The sequence below is a fragment of the Canis lupus genome, chromosome 4, assembly GCF_011100685.1.
Source record: "Canis lupus familiaris isolate Mischka breed German Shepherd chromosome 4, alternate assembly UU_Cfam_GSD_1.0, whole genome shotgun sequence".
In the NCBI taxonomy this organism is placed as follows: domain Eukaryota; kingdom Metazoa; phylum Chordata; class Mammalia; order Carnivora; family Canidae; genus Canis; species Canis lupus.
In genome coordinates, this window is record NC_049225.1 from 43,959,927 (window position 1) to 43,983,189 (window position 23,263).

At 49.0% G+C, this 23,263-nt stretch overlaps 1 protein-coding gene across 1 annotated transcript in view; it reads left to right on the forward strand.

Annotated features, from left to right (window-relative positions):
- Positions 1-23,263, forward strand: part of SLIT3 (slit guidance ligand 3) — a 591,933-nt gene that overhangs the window by 560,672 nt on the left and 7,998 nt on the right. Inside the window, exons 28-33 of the mRNA XM_038535455.1 lie at positions 1,980-2,119; positions 5,019-5,112; positions 10,008-10,145; positions 11,709-11,949; positions 13,799-13,929; positions 22,207-22,361. Of these exons, the coding sequence (XP_038391383.1) occupies positions 1,980-2,119; positions 5,019-5,112; positions 10,008-10,145; positions 11,709-11,949; positions 13,799-13,929; positions 22,207-22,361 (899 nt within the window). The remainder of the gene's footprint in view (positions 1-1,979; positions 2,120-5,018; positions 5,113-10,007; positions 10,146-11,708; positions 11,950-13,798; positions 13,930-22,206; positions 22,362-23,263) is intronic.

Below are 23,263 nucleotides of genomic sequence, written 5' to 3' on the forward strand. Positions count from 1 at the left end.
CTGCCTCACTATGATCCCTGCCTTCATCATCATGTGGCATTCACCCTGTGTGTCTGTCTCCACATGACCATCTTCTTATAAGGATGGCAGTCCTATTGGACCAGGGGACCATTCTCCTCCAGCACAACTACATCTTAAGTTACATGTCCAATGACCCTAATTCCAAGTAAGGTCGCGTTCTGAGGTGCTGGGGATTAAGATATCTTTTTGAGGGAACACAGTTCAACCCATAACACCTCTTGCATGTCAGAATTCTGGAAGTATCACCCGCCTCTTCATCAGATGCTTTTCCAATCTTGATGCATTATCTGCTCACAAAAAGAGCAAAGGCTGGCAGAGCTGGCTGGGCAGGAGACGAAGAAAGGAGATATGACCTGTCCTAGTCCCCACAGCTAATTGGGTTCTCTTGGAGTCTCCTTGCCACCCTCTGCCAGGGCTTCCAGTGAGGGCAGAGGAGACGTTAGTCTCCTTGTCATGCTCTGCCCACTGCATGAGCAACCTGTTCCCCAGCCAGGCATCCAGATTCCACTTTCATGCAATGTTGCAGCTCTGGGGACAGCCAGGGTGAGTACTTCAGGAAAATAGGCAACACTATGGCTTCAGACCTTTGCAAACCTGCCCTCTGTCTGGCTCTGAGGAAATTGCCTTTCATGAACACCCAGAGTCCCTCATGGAAAAAAGGAATTTTTTGCTACACCTCAAGAGCTCAGACCAAAGAATCCTCTGGCCTTTTGCAGAAAATGTACCATGGTTTTCAGGTTGTAGAGAAAGGTTAAGTAGGAGTCTAGAAATCCACTTCCTATTTGTTGAGTTTTCTAGCTAAATCCTAAATCAGAGCAGCCTCTAAAATGGAGAAAGGCCAGGAATCCTGGGTCTGAAGCCAGCATATACGTTCATGAATGGGGTGTAGATAGATTCCTGACGGGGTGGCTGTGCCGTAGAGGGAGGAAATCCCTGTAGATAATTTAATCAGATACTCGTCTCCCACCTTTGCCCCTTCTCATCTGCTCAGCACTCCCTGGCTTAGTTTGCATACCCAGTCCTGAAGTATGACCAAGGTTGGGTAGAGAACAAGCTGAAGGTTTGAGGCTTTCTTCCAAGAGATGTAGCACTCCAGAGACAAGTTAAGGGAATGCATCATGCTGATCCACTGTTCTAAGCCAGGCTCACCAGAGAGCCTCAGTGCTGGCAGGAGAGGGTCCTCCCACCCCATCCACTTATCCTCCAGAAGCTGGAGGGGGCTCAGAAGTAGGAGTACATACAGGGAACAATGGCATCCCTGAGGAAGGTTAAGGAGGCCAGGTGGGGAGGTCATCTAGAACTGAAGCTAGCTAACATGTTCTGAGCATTTTCTATGTGCTAGGTCCCCTCCTAAGCTTTTACTTGTATAATCTCATTATTCCCCACAACCACCCTGGGGAGAAATAATACTCCCCGGTCAATAGATTTGGAAACTGAGACACAGAATTTAATGAGTTCTCCTAAGGTCTAATAGCCATGAAGTAGCAGACCCAGAATTCATTCCCAATACTTGACTGCAGATCTTGCTCTTGGGCCACCATGTCCTACTCCTGCTCAAGGTAGAAGGGCTGTCCTTGAGTAGAAGTCACTCAAAGGGGGATGTTTGTTATGCTGTTTCTCTCTTTGTCTACAAACCACTACCCAAAGAGCCAAAGGAAGACAGCTGGAGGAATTTAAGCTCTATCCAGGAAACCACTTCCAGCTGGGGGATGGTGCGGGGGCAGGCAGCCATCCAGCGCCAGGGGAGATGGAACATTGCCTGGAGACAGGGGGCTAGATGAAATGATCTCTCAGGCCCCAAGCTTCAGGTATACAAGGTGCTGCCTTGGAACTCCACCCAGAGAGAAACCTGACTAATTATATTCCCCCCACCACCTTCTTTTCTGCCACTTTTCTTCCAACCCCACCCTACTCCTTGACCCCTGGCTTTCCTTCTCCCCACCCATACATCCCCAAAGCTGCTCCTGCCCTCTAGGCTTTGAGGGACAGCAATGTGAGATCAATCCAGATGATTGTGAGGATAACGACTGTGAGAACAATGCCACCTGTGTGGACGGGATCAACAACTATGTGTGTGTCTGCCCTCCTAACTACACAGGTAAGGTCCCCTGGCACCTGTGCATGGTGGCAGGCCAGGTGTCATGCGCTGAAGAATACCATTTTCTTAGCATCTTTCAGGGTCCCCACCCTCTCTCCCTATGGACAGAGCTGTGAATTCCCAAAACCCATACTGTCCCATGAGGGGGCCCTCTCTGTCCACCCTTCCCATTCCCACCCTGCACGTCACTAGCTTTCCGCCCCCCTACTTTGAAATGGGTTCCCAGGGTGCTTTCAGCTGTCTGTTCCATTAGCTGATGGCCATCCTCTACTTTGGGAACCCTGGAGACCCAGTGGTGGTTAAGGCTAATGGGAGGCACTTGCATTACATTTATGCTTTGTTCAGGTCTAGTCCACTTTCTCCGGAAATTTACACTTTTCGGACACTCTGCTAGGAGCTGGGGATACAAAAATGACCAAGACAAAGTTGCCTCTCATAAGAAGCTCATCATCAAGTGGAGAGAGACATGTATTCAGTAGAATGAGACTAATAACACCTGTAAGCCTGAAGAAAGATCCTAACCCAGCCGGAGAATCAAGGAAGGTTCCCCACAGGTTATTCCTCAAGATAATTATCCTATCCATCCACCTCCAAAACACAACACCTTTATTTCCTATATTAACTATCCGTGATGAGAACAGCTAAACATACTAGATTATAAAGCAAAATTCCACCCAGTGGTATAAGCATAGCCTCCTTTGTTATAGGATCAACCTGAAGTGGCATATTCCAAAATGGAATCCATGAGTTCTTTGAGGAAAAGACTCCATGAACAAAAAGCTGGGGAAGCACTGTATGTAATAACCTGACACAAAGCAGCATATTAGAAGTTCTGACAATTCTTGCTTGAAAGAATGCTGTTTAACTTCGTTTAACCCAGCAAATCCCCACATTTATTTGAAGTCAGAACTTCCCTTGTACCCTACCCCAGAACTCCCTCCAACCTAGTCATCCTGTGTTGCAAGAAACGTATTTTAGGAAATAGCAACCTAAGGCAAGGATGGAAATAAGGACTGTGTTCCCCAGAGACTGCTGCACCCTACCCTACTGGCACCTGGCTTGACGTCGGGAATGAGGTAGGAGATGGGAATGCACAGACGATGATCAGGAGTGGTCCTGGGGCCTCTGGAGAAGGAAGCCAAGTAGCCCCCATTGCCCCTCAGGATCCTGTGCCTTATGCAGACCCCTAGCCCATGAGTCAGGGATGCCCCAGGCACACTCTTGGCCCTATGGTAGAGTGTGCCAAGGCCCACTGAGAAAATCACCCTGTGCTCCTCAGCCTTCTGGGGTCCCAGAGAAGGCTTTATGCTGGAGAAAAGCGCAGGGCCTTTTCTGCTGAAGGCCTACTTCCTTATCCCCTCTATCTTCCACCTTGTCAGAGAGGAGCTGTAGCCAAGAATTAGGTTAGCAAGGGGCAATACTTATTATGCATCTACTGTATACAGACACTGAATTAGCTACTTGCAATACTAAGAAGTCTAAAAGTATGCCCTCCCGGGGCATCTGGTCTACCTAAGATGAGAGGAGGAGTCCTACAGGGTTAAATCATTGGTCTGGAAGAATCTGCTCAGCCCCAGAAGACAGACAGTAAAAATCCCAGCAGTTAAAAAAAGAAGACAAAGGTACTCAAAATAGGCTTTGGGGCAAAGGAAGGGTATGAACTGAATTTACAGTGGGCAAATGGGCAGTGGAAGCAGGGCTGAGGAGATGAGTACTGAGGTGGCTTTCTGCCCCGTTGGAATAGCATGGCCTGTGTCTGCAGCTGCCTGAAGGGCACCTCTACCTGAGAATGGGATGTCATGGTTTCCTCTGTCCCAGAAAATGCCAGTCCCACACAGACACCTGTCTGCCTCTCTGGGTCTCTCCAGGAAGTAAAGAAGAGGAAAGGGCTTATAGAGAACACAATGCCCTCTGTGGGCTTGAGAGGCTGGCAAAATCAGGATAGGGTAGAGGTCAGCTTGTCCCCATCACAGCAGAGGACAGACTCTGGGGCTGTGACTGTCACTCATGCCCTCCCCAGCCACCCCCAGGGCAGACCTTCCTCTGCCCTGCCCCAGCAGCCTTGTCTGCTCATGTCCCCACCCCCACTTCTGAGATAAATTCCATGGGTGAAGATTTCCTCTCTCAGATCACTCTCATCTGCCACTGCCCTCACCCCTGTTCTCCTGTCTCACTCCCCTCTGCATTCCCAAAACACATCTCAGGTGGTGTGAGCTTTGGGGAGCTTATATCCAAGTGCCATCCCTGGGTATTTATGACCCATTAGACATTTCTGGGCATGATAAACTTCGAAGGGAGTATATCCAGAGACCTAGACTTCAAAATTCCTTTCATATTTTCTTCTCTGAGAAAATCCAGGGGCTTTCTTATCTACAGCAGGTGGACTATGCTGCTAAACCACATCCACTCCTCCAGGAAGCCTCTGGGATTCCATGGAGTTTACCCCTGTGGTCACATACCTCTGCATTACAGTCACCTACTGATTTGCAGATAGGCCCCACTAGGCCATGGAGAGGATAAGACCAGGTCATGTTCTGTCCCTAGTACCCATCACAGTGTCTGCCACACAAGAGGTGCTCAATAAATGGATGTGGAATGAAAAAATAAATAAGCATAGCCCAAGGTCAGGAGCTGGCATCCTATGGTTTCAGCTGCAGCAGGCCCTGAGTGATAAGTGAAGCAGCCGAATGATGGTACTATGACAGTGCCCAGGGGAAATCCTAGAGTCTTCCTGGTAGGGAGGCCAAGGCAGAGGAACAGAAGGGGTACATCGAGAGAGCCAATGCAGGACACCTGAGATCCGTGGCCTCCTGACTGGGGGCTGGATGGATCTGACCTCCTAGCCAGAGTATCCCCCAAGGCCTCCTGGGCGCCTGAGCTTTCTCCCCACCCCAACCAGGTGAGCTGTGCGATGAGGTGATTGACCACTGCGTGCCTGAGATAAACCTCTGTCAGCATGAAGCCAAGTGCATCTCTCTGGACAAAGGATTCAGGTGAGGCTTGACTTTGTGTCCCCAGCAGCTCTGGATCCTGAGGATGCTGCCTCCAAGGGGGCCCTCTCCATTCTTTGCCTCTCCTGATCTCTCTCTGCCTGTTCCTTGTTCATTACCGTCTGCTTTTCTGTGTCTCTGACTAGTCATAGTCTAACTTCTCAGTCTGTCTCTTTCTCTTTGTAGTTATCTCGCTTTGTAAGTCTCTGTGTCTTTCTCTCCTTGTGTCTGTAGATAGATAGACAGACGGACAGAGATAAAGATATCCCCTTTCCTGTACTCCTCTCCTTTTCCTCCCACTCACCCTCCCTCCTTCTGCCCCAGTCCCATCCCAGCATAGCTTTCCTTTCCAGTGCTAGTAAAGCAAAACAAGCTGAGTCTGAAAGGTGTTTGGTCCCTTCCTTGTGTGCATCCTTCACAGAGTTCTGCCCCTTGGGCTCCAGCGAGTTTGCCAGCTTATGCACCTGTGTGTGTTGGTGGACCGGGGAGGGGAGAATGAGCGCTGACTTGGTTCTGCAGCCACAGCCATTGGTGGAGCTGTCTCCATGGTGAGCAGCAGAGCCCACAGGAGCAAGGGGAGCACAGGAGCAATTCTAAGGGTAGAGGAGAGACTGCCTCTGGAGAAGGCACCAGTTCCAGAGCCTGAGAATCAAATGACATCCTGGACTCACTCCTGGGCACTGTCCCTACTTCCTACTCTCACCCACCTTCACAAAACATGTGCCATTGCCTCTTCTGGAGAAAACCCTAAGACCCTTGAGTCCTGGGATCTTCTGACATCAGTGGGACATCCCAGAACCCCAGGGCCAAGCGTAGTGTCCCCTAAACACTCTCCCCAAGCTGCCTTGCCTGCACAACTGGCTCCCTATGCCTAACAGGCTCTGTCCAACACTGGAGAAGGGCTGGGAGCCTTTAGCACCAGAGAATCTGAGGGAGCATGCAAAGACCAGAGGGGGGGGTGCATATCTCAGATGAGCCTTAAGCAAAGATAATCTTTTTTTTAAATTTATTTATGATAGTCACAGAGAGAGAGAAAGAGAGAGAGAGAGAGAGAGAGAGGCAGAGACAGAGGGAGAAGCAGGCTCCATGCACCGGGAGCCCGACGTGGGATTCGATCCCGGGTCTCCAGGATCACGCCCTGGGCCAAAGGCAGGCGCCAAACTGCTGCGCCACCCAGGGATCCCAAGCAAAGATAATCTGAAGCAACTCTACCAAGTCAACCCTTGAGGGACGTGGGTCTGACACTCAAAGCTTATGCTGACAACTCTTTCAAGAGAATCCTGAGCAGCCTTTCATCCAGTAGCAACCCCAGAGCCCCTGGAGCACAAAGCTCATGCTTTGAGTCTAGGTGGCTCCGGGATCTGTCATCAGCCTGGGTCTGTCTGGCTTTCAGTCATAAGGCAGAGAGTTCTCAGACTCAGGGGTTTGGAGACTTGGATGTTATGCTGCAAAACTTAGCACTTCATGGAAACCCAGGATTTTAGAAATCCTGAGACTAATGGCATCATAAAAATCACAGAATCTTCTCAAATTCTCCCTGTGATAAGTGCAGTGAGTACTGCAAGAGGCTTTCAATTCCCTCCCTCTTGAGGCCCTTGCTGTAGACCTGGGGGAGAAAAATTTGACACAACACGAATGTGTAGAAAAGAGGCAATTCTGGGGCCCTGAATTCTGGCTCTGAGTGCTGCTCAGAGGAGTGCTGAGGAGGGGAGAGAGGAACCTGCTGAAGCAAGGGGAGGTCCCCACACACTTTAGGAGGTGAGCTGTGATATAAACCTCAAAGGATGGGTGGGATTTGAATGAGCTGAGGTGGGGAGGGCCCCACCAGTAGAAGAAAGCTCTAGAGTAGGGGAAAGTGAGAGGGTGGCATGAGCATGTCTTGTCCAGTGTTTTCCTTTCTTATTTTGACATCAAGCCTAGACCTCATCACCAGACAAAATGCAACAGGCATCTTAGGGCCTCTGGTTTTGCTGACCCCAAAGGAAGCTTCAGTCCTTCCGTGTAGGCACCCTTATTCAAATCTGCCTTATCTGTCCCAGCCCCTTCTGAGAGGTACCACATGGGCTCTTAGGTAGAGTTGCTGCTAGAGTGTAAGTAAGGGTGAGAGATGCCTCCCAATCCCCCAACCCTACTTTTCCTACTCCTGGATTTGGCTTTAATTCAGGGCTGCTCTTTAACTGAGGGAAGAGGCGAAGAGGAGGAAGAGATGCATAAAACAAACTTGAATCCAGAGCAGAGCAGGCTGGACTGACAAGCGGAGTGCTGTGGGTGTGTCTACCAGGGGCAACAGTGGTGACCGGACATCTGTGAAGAATAAGTAGAAGATCCATAGCTGGAAAGCAGGCCAGTGGCATTCCTCAAGCTCAGAGGATGCTGGCTTGATGGAGCACAGTGAGCATGAGAACTGAGAACTGGTCAGAAGTGGTCCATCCAGGGTATAGGTCTGGGGTTGGGGTGGGACCAGAGACCAAGACATAAGCAGGGCCAGAGAGCATGATCCTGGGTACCTGTCCCTAGAAACATCACTCTACTGTAGCCCTGGTCCCTTGAGTTCTAGGGGAATATAGGATAGAATACAGAATAGAAAGAATATAGAACGTAAAAGGAAACCAGTCTAGCTTTCAAAATCATGAGATAATAGTTATGCACAGTGTCTCCCTAGCATCTTGAAGAGGTCTACAGGCCAGCTCAATAATGTGAATTTTATTAAAAATGCATTTAAATAAAAAACCCCTTCTCCCAATGCAGTGTCTCCTAATCTTAATCCCCCTCCCCTCCCCTGCCCTCTCCTTTCCTCTCCTCACCCACATCCCAAGGCAGGCTGCAGGGACAGTAACAAGAGACATGCAATCGATACAACCTTTGCCCAAGTTTGAAGATGTTTATCCTTGAAGATTTCCTTGTATGATGTTCTAATGAGGACTCAACAGATAAAACTATATAACTACCTGTGATACACTGAAATTGTAGTGTACCAAAACCCTGAAAATAATGAAGCACACTGCCCATGAACACTGAAAGTGATGACAGAGACACAGATCACGATGATTACCGTGTCAGGCCCAGAGGCCTATCTCCTGTAACACTCCCCAGTCTCAGACTGTAGAAACAACCTGAGTTGTTCGTAGAAACAACTATCCACTGTCCAGGTGGGGGCTGAGGTGCAGCAAGGTGAAGCAAGCCCCCCAACCCCCACGCCATGCATGCACACGCAGGAACAGCTGGGCTGCAAGTCAGTCCAGGCCTGACTGATGTATTAGCTACATCAGGAGACTCCTGATGTCCTGGAACCAAAGATGTCACCTGGTTACGCCCCCTTGTCCAGAATCAATAAGTCACATACATAACAAAATCATACAAGCCTTATACTTTAGAAGAAAGGCAAGGGGAAAGCATTTTCAAACATTAGGGAATGCAGGTTATACCCCAGATGCTGCTCTTTAGCAGATGAAGAGTTGTTGGGTAGGTCTTTGCTATGGGAAGTGAGGTGCAGGACCCAGCAGCACAGCAGCACAGGGGAGCTTGTGGGGAATGCTAATTCCCAGGCCCCACCCGACTGCCCAGTCAGGTGCTGTACTTTAACGGGGTCCCCAGGGGCTTTGGGAAGCACAGGTGTGGAGAGGGCTATAGCTTGTCAGGAAGAAGGATGGGATCACATTTGCCTCCAGACTGCAAGGGAGCCTGGCTTTCCTGAGTCCTCATGTAGACATCCTCAGCTACCTTGACTCCATGCCTAACAGGCTGGATTTTACCTGGCAAGTGCTGAGTGGTGATTGTTGCCTCACAGAGGCTCGTGCAGCTTGAGTTGCTCTGCAGGAGCTTCTTAGAATTCAGGAGACACAAAAACAAATGCCTACAGGGGCCAGGCTTAACACTAGCAGGGTATATTGAGCACAGGCCCCCACAAAGGCTTGCCCGATCTGTTTCTTTAAAAGATTGGGGTGAAAAAAAAAAGATTGGGGTGGAGTGTGGTCTATGACATGAAAGTTTGCAGCAGGAGGTCACATATTTCGAACTTACCCTTCAAATACGTAAGGTGAACAGATCAGATCTTAGCTAATTTCAGTTTCTGAATGCAGGCTCAGTAAGTCCTCAGATTCTAGAACTTATCCTCCTCCAGCGCCACAACACACACTATGCTCTGTCAACCAACCCTAGCAATGCTAGGATCCACTTGTGATTCCACTCTGTCCACTCCTACAGGGGGAGGAGCAAGGGGAGGGAGGAAGGAGAACCATCCCTTTGTCCTGATGCCTCTCCTCTCAGGCTCCTCCATCCCGTATGTATTCAGAAGTCTTGATTCCCTGTCTACCTTGGCCACGTGCCCCACCTTCCTCCTCTGACCTGGGTAGGATGTGGTTATTTATACTCTGCCAAGTAGAATTTAGCTGGTGGGCGCCAGGCCTACGGGAGGCAGAAGACCCGGGAAGTGTGTTCATGTGCCTGTGTATGTGTGCCTAAGCCTCTGTGAGTAATGCAGTCCCTTCAGGTCTGTTTCTTGATGGGACTTTGGCACAGTGTCATCCAAGCAGAGGAGCCCAGAGACACGTGTTGTGGGCACACAATCAGGGAGGCCACGTGTGAAGTGCAGCAGCCCTCCTGGGGTGCACCTGGGTCAGCAGGTGGTGGGGCTGCAGTTCCCACTCTACTCATGGAGGAGCCGCATGTCAGCGGCACCACCACTGGCTTCTGAAAACAGGAGCCCCCGATGAAGCAAGCAGATATCAACTTGCAGGGACCCAGAGCCCATGAATGGCTAGCAAAGCCAATTGTAGGCCAGACTTTGGGGAGCCCTTGAGAAGTGAGAGGGACTTAGGATCTTGGATACACAGAGAAGACAGGAGGCCATCTGGAAGCCAGCCTGGCCCACAGAACAGCCTTGCTCTGCTGTGTTCCAGGTGTGAATGTCTCCCTGGCTACAGCGGGAAGCTCTGCGAGGTGGACAATGATGACTGTGTGGCCCACAAGTGTCGCCACGGGGCCCAGTGCGTGGATGCAGTCAACGGCTACACATGCATCTGCCCCCAGGGCTTCAGGTATGGTGAAGGGGTCCCTCAGGCTGGAAACTGCACCTGGGCACACTAGCCCTGGGCCTCCTGGGTCTCCTTAGAAAGTCAGCCCTTCCAAAAAAAAAAAAAAAAAAAAAAAAAAAAAAAAAAAGAAAGTCAGCCCTTCCATGTCTGAGAGCAGATGTTATTAACCCCATGTTATAGATGGAGGGAAGAGCCATCCAGGGCAGCTGTGTGGGAGTTGGACTTAGAATCTAGCTCACATGACATCAAGCTTGGGCAAGATTCCTTCTAATGGAAGATGTTACCATCTTGGAGCTCAGCTTACAGGGTGGGGGTAATCACATGGCCACTCTGGCAGGAATCATCTTTTTAGTCTAGAGAACAAAAACTATTGTGCCCTAATGGTAGAAAAAATGGGAGAGTTTGTAGTCATTGGAATCAGGGAAGCCAGAAGAGAAAGAGGGAATGGGAGGCACTGGCTAGGTAGTCAGGGGAGGTCCATGGGGGTATGTAGAAGGAGAGGCTGGATTCCAGCCCTAGCATCCACACTGACTGGAAGGGAAGGGTGCAGGGAGTGCTGGGGGTTGGGCGGGAGGCAGGAGCCAGACTTAAGGCTAGGGGGTGGGGTCAATGTAATGTCCATGTACATTAGTACTCGCTGCATGGAATAAACCCAGCTATGCAAATAACTCTAAGTCATAGACTCTGAGAAGGAATCATGAAGAAGGCCAGTTTTTTCAAAGCCTGATTGATACCATCTACATGAGGCTTGTGAAATATAAATTCCCGAGCCCCACCCCAGGACTACTAAATTAGCATGGGGGGGCAGTGGGGAGAAGGGACTGGGAATCTTCATTTTCTTTTAATGTCTTTAAATTGTGGCAAAATATATATAATGTAAAATTTACCATCTTAACCATTTTTAAGTGTATGGCTCTGTAGCATCAAGTACACTTACATTGTTAAACAGCCAACACCACCACCTATCTCCAGAACTTTTTAAACCTTGCAACACTGAAACTCTGTACCCATGACACACTAACTTCCCATTCCCCCTCCCACGGCCCCTGGTAACCACCATTCTATTTCCAGACCCTAGAAATTCAATCACTCTATGTCATATGAGTGGAACCATACAGTATTTGCATTTTTGTGACTGCTTTATTTTACTTAGCATAACATCCTCAAGTTTCACCCACCTTGTAACAAGTGTCAGGATATCCTTTTTCAAGGCTGAATAATATTGCATTGCATGTAGGTGCCATATTTTGTTTGTCCATTCATCTTGTGATGGATGAGAATCTGGGATAAATTTAACAAATTTATCCCAGGTTGTTCGGATGACACTAAAATTTGGGGACCAGCACTTTCATCCAGCCCCATTATTGTAAAAATGGAGAAATGGGGGCTTAGAGGAAGAAAATGTCTTGCTCTAGTTGGTGAGAGGGCTGGAACAGGTCCCTGTTCCCATCTTTCTTCCCTCTCTCTGCTAGTGGCTCTTTGGCCCAAATAACTATGATTGTCTTCTCTCACTGTCCTCCCCTCCTCTCACTGTTACTCCCCCATCTTCCTCTCCCCTCCTCCCAGCGGGCTCCTCTGTGAGCAGCCTCCACCCATGGTCCTGCTTCAGACCAGTCCCTGTGACCAGTACGAGTGCCAGAATGGGGCCCAGTGCATTGTGGTACAGCAGGAGCCAACATGCCGCTGCCCCCCAGGCTTCGCAGGCCCGAGGTGCGAGAAGCTCATCACCGTCAACTTTGTGGGCAAAGACTCCTACGTGGAACTAGCCTCCGCCAAGGTCCGGCCCCAGGCCAACATCTCCCTGCAGGTGCGCCCCACTCCAACATACTCCCAAGCTCCAACTGTTCTGAGAACAGCCCTTGTTCTTCCGACAACTCCTGACTGGGTCTTACTGCAAATGGCAGCCCCTACTCCCAGCTTCATCCATTCATTTATCTAGAAAATGTCAGACACTGTGCTGGCTGGCAATGGGGATTCAGTGGTGGACCAGATAGACAAAGCCCTTTGTCCAGGGCAAGATGATAAGCAGAGGGCCAGTGACAAACCCTGGGTGTGGTGGGAGAACACAGGTGGTACAGAGAACCTCATCTGCTGGAAAGAATGAGGAAGGCTCCCCAGAGGCAGTGGTAACTACACTGAGATCTGAAGGATGAGTAGGGGTTTCCTGGAGAAGGATAGAAGGGTGAGAGGATGCTGTCTAGACTGAGATATTAGCATGTACAAAGGCCCAGAGGCACAAACAGGCAGGGCCTTTTTCAGGGAATGAAAAACCATTTAGTATAAACCAAATTCATGTCCTACTAACTTATTTCAGGTTCCTTACTTGTGGGCCTGAGAGCATTTATTCCAAAATGTATCTCTGGTGACATAAATGCTACTGGGAGGAGTGGAGCAGGGAAGGTACCTGGTTGAAGAGCAGCAGGTGCCTGCCCATAGGCTTGTAGGCTTGCTGGGGAGGAAGAACTCTAGAGACACAGCAAGAGGATGCAGGCCAGTTTGTGGCCCCTGCCACATGGCACTAACTAGGGCCCCACTGTCCTTTCGGTTATGGCCACAGAAGTGGCAAAACTATTGGACACAGATCTGTTGAGTGCCTGTGCATGCCAGGCACGGTTGCAGGTAGTGGGGCTGCAGAAATGCACAAAAAGTTCAAACTGCTTCAGCTCACAGAGCATCCAGTGGGCAGGCCTCTGAGATAAGGGTTGACCCTGGGCACACACAAGGAGGAGGTTCTGGCTGCCCTCAGCATCTCCTGGGTTCTCCTCATTGCCCTCTTGCCTTCCTCTCTCAGTCCCACGGACCCAGAGACCCGAATGTTGGGTCCCTGCTAGTAGCACCTGTGCCCCAGACTTCCAGAGGTCCCATCAGACCATCTGCTCCATATCCATTCCTTCAGGCTGCCCTTGTGCTGGGTGGTGGGAGCTGACAGGCTAGTCAGAGAACCCCATCCCTGCAGCGAGGTCCCCCCTGGGTTCTCAGCCTTGGCACCACATTAGAATCACCAGGAGAGCTCCTAAAATTATCTTTGCCTGGGCCTTACCCCCCAGAAATTCACAGGTAGTTGATTTGGGATAAAGCCTAGACACTGGTGTTTTTCAAAATTCCCCAGGTGACTCTTAACACAGTGCCTACTTCATAATAAACACTGAATGAAATGGTAATTGTTAGCATTTTGTTTATAATTATTATCATACTTTATACAGAGACACTGAGGCCCTGAGAGGCACAAGGATTTCAGTGGGATCACATCGTATGCTGGTGGGAGAGCCCAGATTAGAGCTCAAGGCTCCTGACTCCATCCCCCCCAAACACACACTATAAAATATATAATATAATATAATATAATATAATATAATATAATATAATATAATATATATATCTTGTATGTAATAATCTAGTAATATTTATATACATAAACAAAGTGGCACATAGTGGGTCCTCAGTAAGTATTTACTGAATTGAATTGCTCAAATAGCATTGGCTGGAATGTAAGTATAGGACCTCCTGGAAATTCCCAGACTAGCCAAAGGAGGAAATAGGGACATGCATTCAGATCTGGGGTTCAATCAGAAGATGCCACCTGAAAGAGGTCTCTGTGAGGTGGGGTTGGGGAGGCTCGGCCTCAGAGGAGCCCTAAGCCACATGCCTCTCTCCAGGTGGCCACTGACAAGGACAACGGCATCCTACTCTACAAAGGAGACAATGACCCCTTGGCACTGGAGCTGTACCAGGGCCACGTGAGGCTCATCTATGACAGTCTGAGCTCCCCACCAACCACGGTGTACAGGTAAGAACCACAGCCCCTCCCAACAACGCAGGAGCCCCACACCTTCCTGCCCACTTCCCGCTTCCTAGATGTGACTAGATGCGGGGCAGGGGGGGTGGGGGGCTGCTCTGAAGCCTCTTCTCCCTGCCCCCTCTGCACGCACACACTTTCCCTTGCTCAGAGCTGAGCTGTGGGTGGGAGGCAGAGAGGCCGTGTTGGAGGAAGAGGCCGGAGATGAAGGCAGAGCCTGCGGGGAGATGACACCTCATTACCATAAGATAAATGGCCAGCTGGCTACTATGCAGGAGTGCATGCGCCAATGGGGATGAGGCTGCTTAATGAGGTGCCCTTTTCAAAATGTCATCCTAATCTTTTATTAGTTTAAGAAAGAAAACAGGGGGAGATTAGCATGCAACTCTAGGGGAAGAAATCCCAGAGCATGAGGGAGCACGACTATTCCTTAAGTGACTTTCAAAGTGTTCTAAAGGATGGTTCTCCCTAAACTTCAGTCTTTCCAACAGTCACCCTGATTTTTACATAAAAATGTAAAAATGTGGTCTGTCAGCTGTACTGTTACTTAGCAAGCCACCTTACATCAGCTTTTAAATCCGCGCACCCTTTACATTTAGCATCATCTTAAGTAATATCACTGTTGAAATCAGATATGCTAGTTCAAAGTTAGATTTTATCCTACTTCTCAGTAAAATAAATACTAAACTAGTAAATTATTTGAATTCTATTTCTGTCATAATTATAAAAATAACCATTAAAATGAGAAATGTTTGCATTACACCTAAAATGACATAAAACCGCCAGGGGCCAGAGAGCGTTTCTTGGGGGAAAAAAACACAGTATTTGAGAGAAATCCACATCCAGAGGCCGGCCTTCTCCTTCAGAAGCAGGAGCACATTGACTAGGATTGGTGAACAGTAGCAGTTTTCAGACTTTTTTCTGAGGAACGAAATCATTTATTCAATCAAAACTTTATGTTGAAATAAAAATATCAGCTACACGGAAGCAGAACTGTCCCACAGGGCTGGGGGCAGGGAGCAAGGTTTCTTCCTTCACACTTACTCTCATGAAGGAGGGCCCCCAAAACAACTCCAACAAACCCAGTTGAAAACCATTGGTTTAAACCAGCGGCTCTCAAAGTGGGGTCCCAGAACAGCAACAGCACCCAGGAACTTGTTAGACCTGTACATCTTCAGACCTCACCCCAGACCTACCGACAGAAGCTCTGGAGCAGGACTAACCGTCTGTTTTAAGGAGCCTCCAGGTGACCCTATGCATAAGTCTTAGAAGTGCCAGCAGACACAGGAAGACTTCCTGGAGAAAGGGCCCATTCTGTAATGGGTCTTGCAGAAAGGGTGGAGTTTACATGAGCAAGGAAAACAGGTGGGCAAGCAGGCTGGGAAAAAGTAATGACTAGCTTAAGGGATAATACAAGGAGTCGACCAGAGCAGAAGGTTCACAGCAGAGGGCTGATGGGGGGGGACACTGGCCAGGTCAGGACAGTTGGATCCAGTGGACACCAGGAGGAGGTCACCTCAGTGGCCTCAGAGAGCCTCCCAGAATCTGTGTTTCTGGAGCCACTGGTCATGGGCCAAGTGGACAGAGCACCTGGGGGCGGGGTTTTAAATCCTGTATTTAAAAACGGGTCTGTTTCCAAACCATCTTCTCTGTGACAGGACTGGTTGTGTCCTTTCACTCACTCTGTAAACATCAGTTTCCTCCACTGTATACTTTGGACAATAGTAGGATGCCCTTCTAGGGATGTTGTTGAGGGCTGGGGGGTAAAGTGCTTGGCCAACAGAGCCTTTATGTGGGCATGTCAAAGATAGAAGGTGACAGCCAGGCATTGGGAGGGGCTGGCCTCTATCCAGAACTGGGAGCCCATCCCCAACACTGATGTTAGCTGTTGGGGTGGTTTGGTAAAAGGGTGATGTTGGTGAAAATGCTGGAACCCTGCGCTGATGCCTGAATTGGGAGATGAGGAATGAAGTGGGAACCGAGAGACTTGCTCTCTCCTACAGCCCTTGTCAGGGAGTCAGTTGGTGGAGGCTTAGCACCGGGTCCTGGGGAGACCCCAGGCTCTTTCTCTTCCCCATGGGAGGAACCCAGTGAAGGATGCCCATGCCTAGGTCCACATGCCAAGCCTCATGACAGACCTTTTAATGCCCTCTATCTCACAGTCCTAAAGGGCACAAGTCTCTAGAAATCCTGTATTTAAAATAGGTTTGTTTCCAGGCTTCTCTGTGGCAGTACCAGTTGTGCTTTCACCCACTTAGTAAACCTCTCCCAGGCAACTTGTGTGGCTTAGGTCCTGGGCTAGTTAGGGGGATACAGAGTTAAAACACAGTCCAGGGAAGAAGACAGGTATGTAAACAAGCAGTAGTCACACAGAATAAAATAGGTCTCACAGAAGACACTGCTATGGGACATTCAAGGAGCAGACATTTCTGCTTGGAGGACCAGGGAAGGCTCCCTGGAGGAAGAGGTAACTGTGGCGTCAAGCATTTCCACAGGTGAAGTGAGAGGGCCTTGGGCAGTGAGAAAAGTGTACACAGTGTACACAGAAAGCCAAGCTGTGGGGTCTGGGGTTAATGGAGGGCACAGAGTCACCATGTGACCTTTGGCCACCTAGGAAGACCTCCTCAGCCTCAGGGCCAGGGTGCCAAACCAAAGCTGATTTAATCAGGGGAGTCGGCAGCCTGCATAATTCTGCCCACTGAGGCCCCGGGGACAGCCCCCACGTGAGAATGAGCAGTCAGCACCCCCAGCAGAAATTTCAGGCCTGCAGCAGCTGGATTCTGAGTCTCCTTTACGTGGGTACCTGTTTGCAGCTGCCCAGCTATAGTCACCAGTGGGGCGGCTAGCACTTCAGGTTTTTAGTCCAGGCTCTAGGGCAAATACACAGAAAAGCCCATCCAAGCCCATACCTGCCCTAGAATGCGGACAAGCTGCAGGATCCCTTAGTTCTGGGACTTGTCAGAGGGGCTCCAGGCGGTATTTGCTGCCTGCAAAGCCAAGGAGCCAAATGCGGCAACAGATGTGGGGAAAGTGGATTGTGGTAGCCTGCAGAGCATGGGCTTTGTCTGCAGGGACAGGTGACCTCAGCTCCAGCAGATGCAGCCAGGTGGGAATGAAGAAAAGCTAGAAACTCAAGGTTTCTATATGAAATAGCTCAGTGCTTAAATGTTGGCCACAAGAGAGCTCTGTTTAGCCCATTGTGCATGCTCCCTGCCGACGCTCAGTTACCACAGTCCTAGCCACTGCCAAGATCTTTGTTGGGCTCGCCCACTCACCAGCTCACCACAAGCCCAGGGCAAGCATCATCACTCCTATTTTAAGGATGAGAAACATGGTGCTCAGATGAAGTCTTTGGCCCCAAAGCACACAAGCCAGTAAAGTGGCAGAGCTGAGATTCAGACCCAGGTCAGGCTCCCATCAGAACCCACTTTCCCACCATATGTTGGGGCATGAAGGCCAGGGAGAGACAGAGTGGGACCACACAGCCATGGTCCAGGAGTTGGGGGGAGGTGGAGGTGTGGCTACAGTGTGGTCTTTTTTTTTTTTAAAGATTTTATTTATTTATTCATGATAGTCACACAGAGAGAGACAGAGAGGCAGAGACAAAGGCAGAGGGAGAAGCAGGCTCCATGCAGGGAGCCCGACGTGGGATTCGATCCCCGGTCTCCAGGATCGTGCCCCAGGCCAAAGGCAGGCACCAAACCGCTGCGCCACCCAGGGTGGTCTTGAGGTCTCAGGCTACTGCTTAACTGAAATCCCAGGGACTATTTGGTCCTGTGAGGCTCTATCGCCACCTAGTGACCACAACTCAGCATCCAGGTGAACATGCCCAGTACCTGGAGGAACAAGCAAGCAATCATTCCTCAGTGGAGTAGGGTCCTATGTATGGCTTAGGAGCTTGGGTTTCAGTCTTGCTTCCACCACTTCCACTTTAAGACTGTGAGCTGGACACCCTAAGTCTCTGAGCCTTAGGCCTCTTATCTCTAAAGTGGAAAAAAAATTGTACTTCCCACGTGGGGATTGTTAGGGTTAAGTGAGAAAATACAAGGTCAGGTGCTTAGCACAGAGTAACACAGTGCCAGCCCATGACAAGAAACAGTATCTCACAGTATTCAATGTTACTAATGGCCTGTTATTCAGAAGTGAACTTTGATGTCTTGTATTTTTTCAGCCCTACAATTTACTCTTTGCATGAAGGGAAGGTATTATACTGGAATCTGAAAATAAAAGTTTTTTAACACACACAAAAAAAGTAGCACAGTGCCTAGCCCTGTAAAGAATGCAAAACATGCCCACTATTGATATTAAAAGCAGAAGAGAGGGGTACCTGGGAAACCCAGTCGGTTTAGCATCTGACTCTCGATCTCAGCTCAGGGCTTGATCAGGGTCATGAGTTCAGTCCTCGTGTTGGGCTCCATGCTGGGCAAGTAACCTACTTTTAAAAAAAAAAAGAGAGAGAAAAAGAAAAAGCAGAAGAGAACTTGACATGTCCTCATGCCATTCCCAGACAGGAGCCACCCATCTAGCTCTGACACCTCCAGTGCTCTCCACTTCCCACTTGATGCTGGTTCATGTGGCCCCGTGGATACCGAGGAAGACTCTTAGAGCCCGGTTGTCTCCCCTGTAATCCCTACATCTCTCTCCAGAAGACTAATTATGGAGCTTGGAACCACAGTAGAATCATTTTTTTTTTTTTTAGAATTACCAGCAGGTAGTTTGGCTTGGTTTTTGTGGTTTGGGGTGTTTTTTTTTTGTTTGTTTGTTTGTTTGTTTTTACTTCAATCTTTTTTACTTATAGCAGCAAGAGCCATTTTTCTCATTATTTACTGCAAAGGCCAGAATTTAAAAAGGAAAAACAAAGTAAGAGAAACAGAGCCATCCTGATTTGTGAAATGAGGGTGAAAAAATCAGAGATGGCAGCACCACCTACCCCCAACCTCCAGGGACCTGCAGTTTGAAAACCACTGGCTTTAGGCATCACTTCCAGGAGACTCTAATAAGGATATGCCAGGAAGGCAACCTATTAGCCCATGAGCACCTATTGGCACAGGTTATGGCAGGTCTGGATTTGGAACTAATCCTGATTCTGAACCTCAGTTGTACCATTTCCATCAGAACAACACACAGAGGTCGACATCCTCACCATTGCCATAGCGTGTCAGCAGAAATTCAGGTTCACAAAATGATGGGACTTGCCCAGGGCCCCTCAGCTGGAGAACCCAGTATGAGACCAGATTTCTCCACTCCCAAGCATGAAGCATCAGAAGAGTATAGCTAGAGGAAGGGGCCTGCCTAGGACTGTCCCTCATGGGAGTCAAGGGAGGCCCTCCACAGAGCCAAACAGCTAGCGCACTGGGGAGCCCAGCACTTAATCAGATGCATGAGGGGTGGCTTCACAGTCCTCTCTGAAGCTGCGGCTCCTGCCAAACCACTGTCTCCAGGCTAGGGCCCTAGTGGAGGTGTACCAGGGCCTGGGCCAGTGCATGGAGCACAGAAAGGAGAGAAGGAACGGGCTTGGAGCCCGTGGTCAGGAAGGAGTTAGTGGTGTGTGTTCATTCACTGGGTCTGTGTGTGTTTATAATGGGAAAGCAGCTGCCTCAGACTCCCTGAATTTTAATGTTGGAAGGGAATGCCAAGACCACCCACCCGGAGCTGCAGCCTCTACAACTCCCTCTATGACAGGTAGCTGCCCAGCATTAGTTACACAGCTCAGGGGATGGGGAGCTCATTCAGGACAGCATCAGTTTACCAAATGGTATTCTTGCACGTTCATTTAAAAAACTGTTAGGACTCCAGGTCAGAAGCTGTAGCCTCTGCACAGCAGCCCTCATTCCTCCACCTACCATCATCAACTCATATGCAGAAGCACGAGTCTCTGTCTTATCCTCAGCTCACTACTTAGAGTACTTGGAAGCCACTGAAACAGAATAGCTCTACCTTCCTATGACTTCTTGGCTTCCACATCACAAATGACATCCTCCAATTGACTTTTAGCTACCACTCCACCCCCCACTGCCCCGACCTTACACTAATATATTGGTTGTTTGCTTTAGAGGAATGGCCAAAGAAATGTGAGCTTCGTGAATGTATCGTTTGCTACTAATCCCAGCACCTAGGACAATGTGGTTCATAGCAGACATTCAGTGGGGGTGGGTGGCTGGGTGCGTGGATGGGAGACAGATGGCTAGATGATGGATGGTTGGTTGGATGGATGGATGGATGGATGGATGGATGGATGGATGGGAAAGAAGAGAAAGTTCATGATGGGTTTGAGAGGGTCCTGGGCTCCTGCATGTTCCCCTTGACCACCACTTTCTCCCAGAGATCAGCACGAGAGCAGGAGTCACTAGGTTTGCAGGCAATGGTAGGTCCTTACTGTTGTTAATACTCCAACTAATGATAATGGCTCACATTTTCCCAGTAATTTACAGTCTACAGAGCACTTTCAAGTACCTCCTCTGATTCAATCATCATGATAATCCTGTTGGGTTGTTCTCCCCGTTTTGCAGATGAGCAGACTGAGACCAGAGTGGTTCTGAGTGGTCATGGTCCAGCCAAGGAAGGGGCTAGGACAGTCTTTCTGTTTTCTCCACTCCACCCCAATTTAGCCTCTCTTCTCCCAAGTATTTCCTCACCTCTTTGCTGAAATTTCTAACCCCAGGTCAGTCACTGAAGCTGCTCCTGCCTGCCAGGTAATTGGTGCCACCTCTGGCATGGGATCCTCTTGTTGGAGCCAATTTACTAGTGATTCACCAGGGAGATTCAAGTGGAGAAAGAACCTCTGTATTCAGCACCCACATCTGAGTGGATAACGCAAAGTCCAGCCTCCTCCTCAGAGAGCCATTTTCAGAGGAAGAGTACATGTTTCCCAATGCCTTTCACCTGCACTCACTGCTCCCTCCCAGCCCCAGCTGAGGACCGAATAGTGCAAAGAGCGGACCTTTGAGTTAAAAGTTTTGCCTATAAAAAAAAAAAAAAAAAAAAAAGTTTTGCCTATGAATTCTGTCTCTGGAACATACTAGTTGGGTGACCTCTGGGCCTCAGTCGTCTTATCTGTGAAGTGGGATATCTGACGCCACTCTACAGCATTATGGTAAGGTTCAAATTAGCAGGGAGCCATTCCCCACCACGCGTGGCTGCTGTGCCTCATCAGCCCTCGCTGAAAGGCCCACTGGAACCGAAGGAGGCAGCATAGGAAAGGGGCATACATGGGGGCTGAGAGAGAGAGAGAGTATACCAGTTGAAGGGAGTGGGTGGGCAGAGGGAGAAGCAGACTGTGCCAAGCAGGGACGATCCCAGAACCTGAGATCATGACTTGAGCTGAAGATAGATGCTTAACTGACTGAGCCACCCAGGCGCCTGTTTCCTCCTTTATATAATGCGGTAAATATTGTAGTACAGTGTCGTATGGTATTACTAATCCAAATATGTAACATACTGCTGGAGGTGCGATGAATTTAGATGGGACAAACTATTATTTTAATTGAGATCCTTTTTTTTTCATTTGTATAGGAAAAATATATAAATCACCCTGAAATACTCTTTTCATGGATTGTATTCCTTAGAACAATGGTAGCCTTATATCCTTACTGATATTTAATGGGGAAATAGAGCGGCTGAAGAAAAACATGTTAAGTAAATAATGGTCCTAGTGGCATGGGTAGAGCAAAAATGAGCAGGTGGCCTGAGAATGGAGTCTGCTTAACTCTGTAAAGTTGTAGAAAGAAAGGCAAATAATATAACTGAATGCACCACCTGCCCCTAGACTGGATCTTGTATTGGAAGGGCAAAAAATGCTATAAAAAATATTATTGGATCCACTAAAAAAATTAAAATTCAGACTGATTAGATACAAGTATGGTACCAATGTTAAATTTACTAGAGTTGGAAATTGCAGTGTGCTTACATAGAATATCCATGTCCTTAGGAAATGCACACTGAGGCATCTAGGGATAAAGTATTCAGAAAGACTGTGTGTATGTGTATATAGGTATATGCATATACGTGTATGCCTATGTGTCTGTGGAGATAGATATGGATATGGAGACGGAAAATAAATGATAAAGCAAATGGGGCTAATAGGAGAATCTATAGTAACAAGTATTCTCTGTACTGTTTCTATTTTTGCAATGTATTCAAGTTTGAATTTATTTCCAAATGAAAAACAAGTCAAGATCCAAATAATGCTGGTCAAATTCACAGCCCAGTGCCTGGCTGTGGGAGGCACCCAGAAAACCCTCTGATTCTCACCCCTTCTCTCCTGCCCAGTGTGGAGACGGTGAATGATGGGCAGTTTCATAGTGTGGAGCTGGTGATGCTAAACCAGACCCTGAACCTGGTAGTGGATAAAGGAGCCCCCAAGAGCCTGGGAAAGCTCCAGAAGCAGCCAGCAGTAGGCATCAACAGCCCCCTATACCTCGGAGGTAAGGCCCTTCTCCCCTCCCATCTCCACCACCTCCACCTCTCACCCTTGCTCTGTGCTTGGGTACCACCCAGGCCGACTGGCTGGGGTTTCCCTGCTCTCAGCATCCACTGCCAAAGCATATCAGGGAAGGCTTCCTAGAGGAAGTGACAACCAAGTTGCCCCCTAAAGTGTAAACAGCCAGATGATGGGGAGGAGAAGAAGAGAGAAGACCAGGCTCCTTCTGGGAAGTACAAGTGGTTCAGGAGGTAAAGATGGTAGAAATGGTAGGAAGACCTGAAGATGGAATGGGGAGGGAGGAGATGGAGGTAGAGTCCAGGCCCCACAATCTGCGGACTTCAGGGCAATTCCCTCTGTGCCGTGTCAGACACTGTGGGGTTCAGGCGATGCCTGTAGTACTTGTTTGAGGTGAAGGTCATACAAAGGCCAAAAAGGAAGTGACCACCTGTCTGGCAGAGCCTGGGCCTGAAATGCAGTCCAGGACCTGTAGTTCTCAAAGGGTTATGTGCAAAAGAAGAAAAAAAAGTCACCAGAACATCTCTTCCTGTTCAGTGAAGAGATTCCCAAGACCTCTCTCTGCCAAGGAGTCTCCCTCTGGAAGGCCCAGGAATCTGCAGATTGTTCACACCTGGTCCAGGTGCCTGGGCCCAGGGAAAGCCTTCAATCCAGAGCAGTCCCAGAAAGAACATAGTTTCTCCCCCACTGAAGATGCCCAAAGCTCCACAGATCAAGGCTGCTGCCCCAAACCCCTCTTTCCCAAACTCTAGCTCTCCCACCCTGTGCTCTGCAGGGCTGTGACAAGGGGCAGGGGAGGCCTGGTGGGACAGCAGAGGAATGTGATGCACCATCTGTTCCCTGCCTGGAGGGGGTGGTCCTCATCTGTCTAGCCAGTGTGGCTCTGTG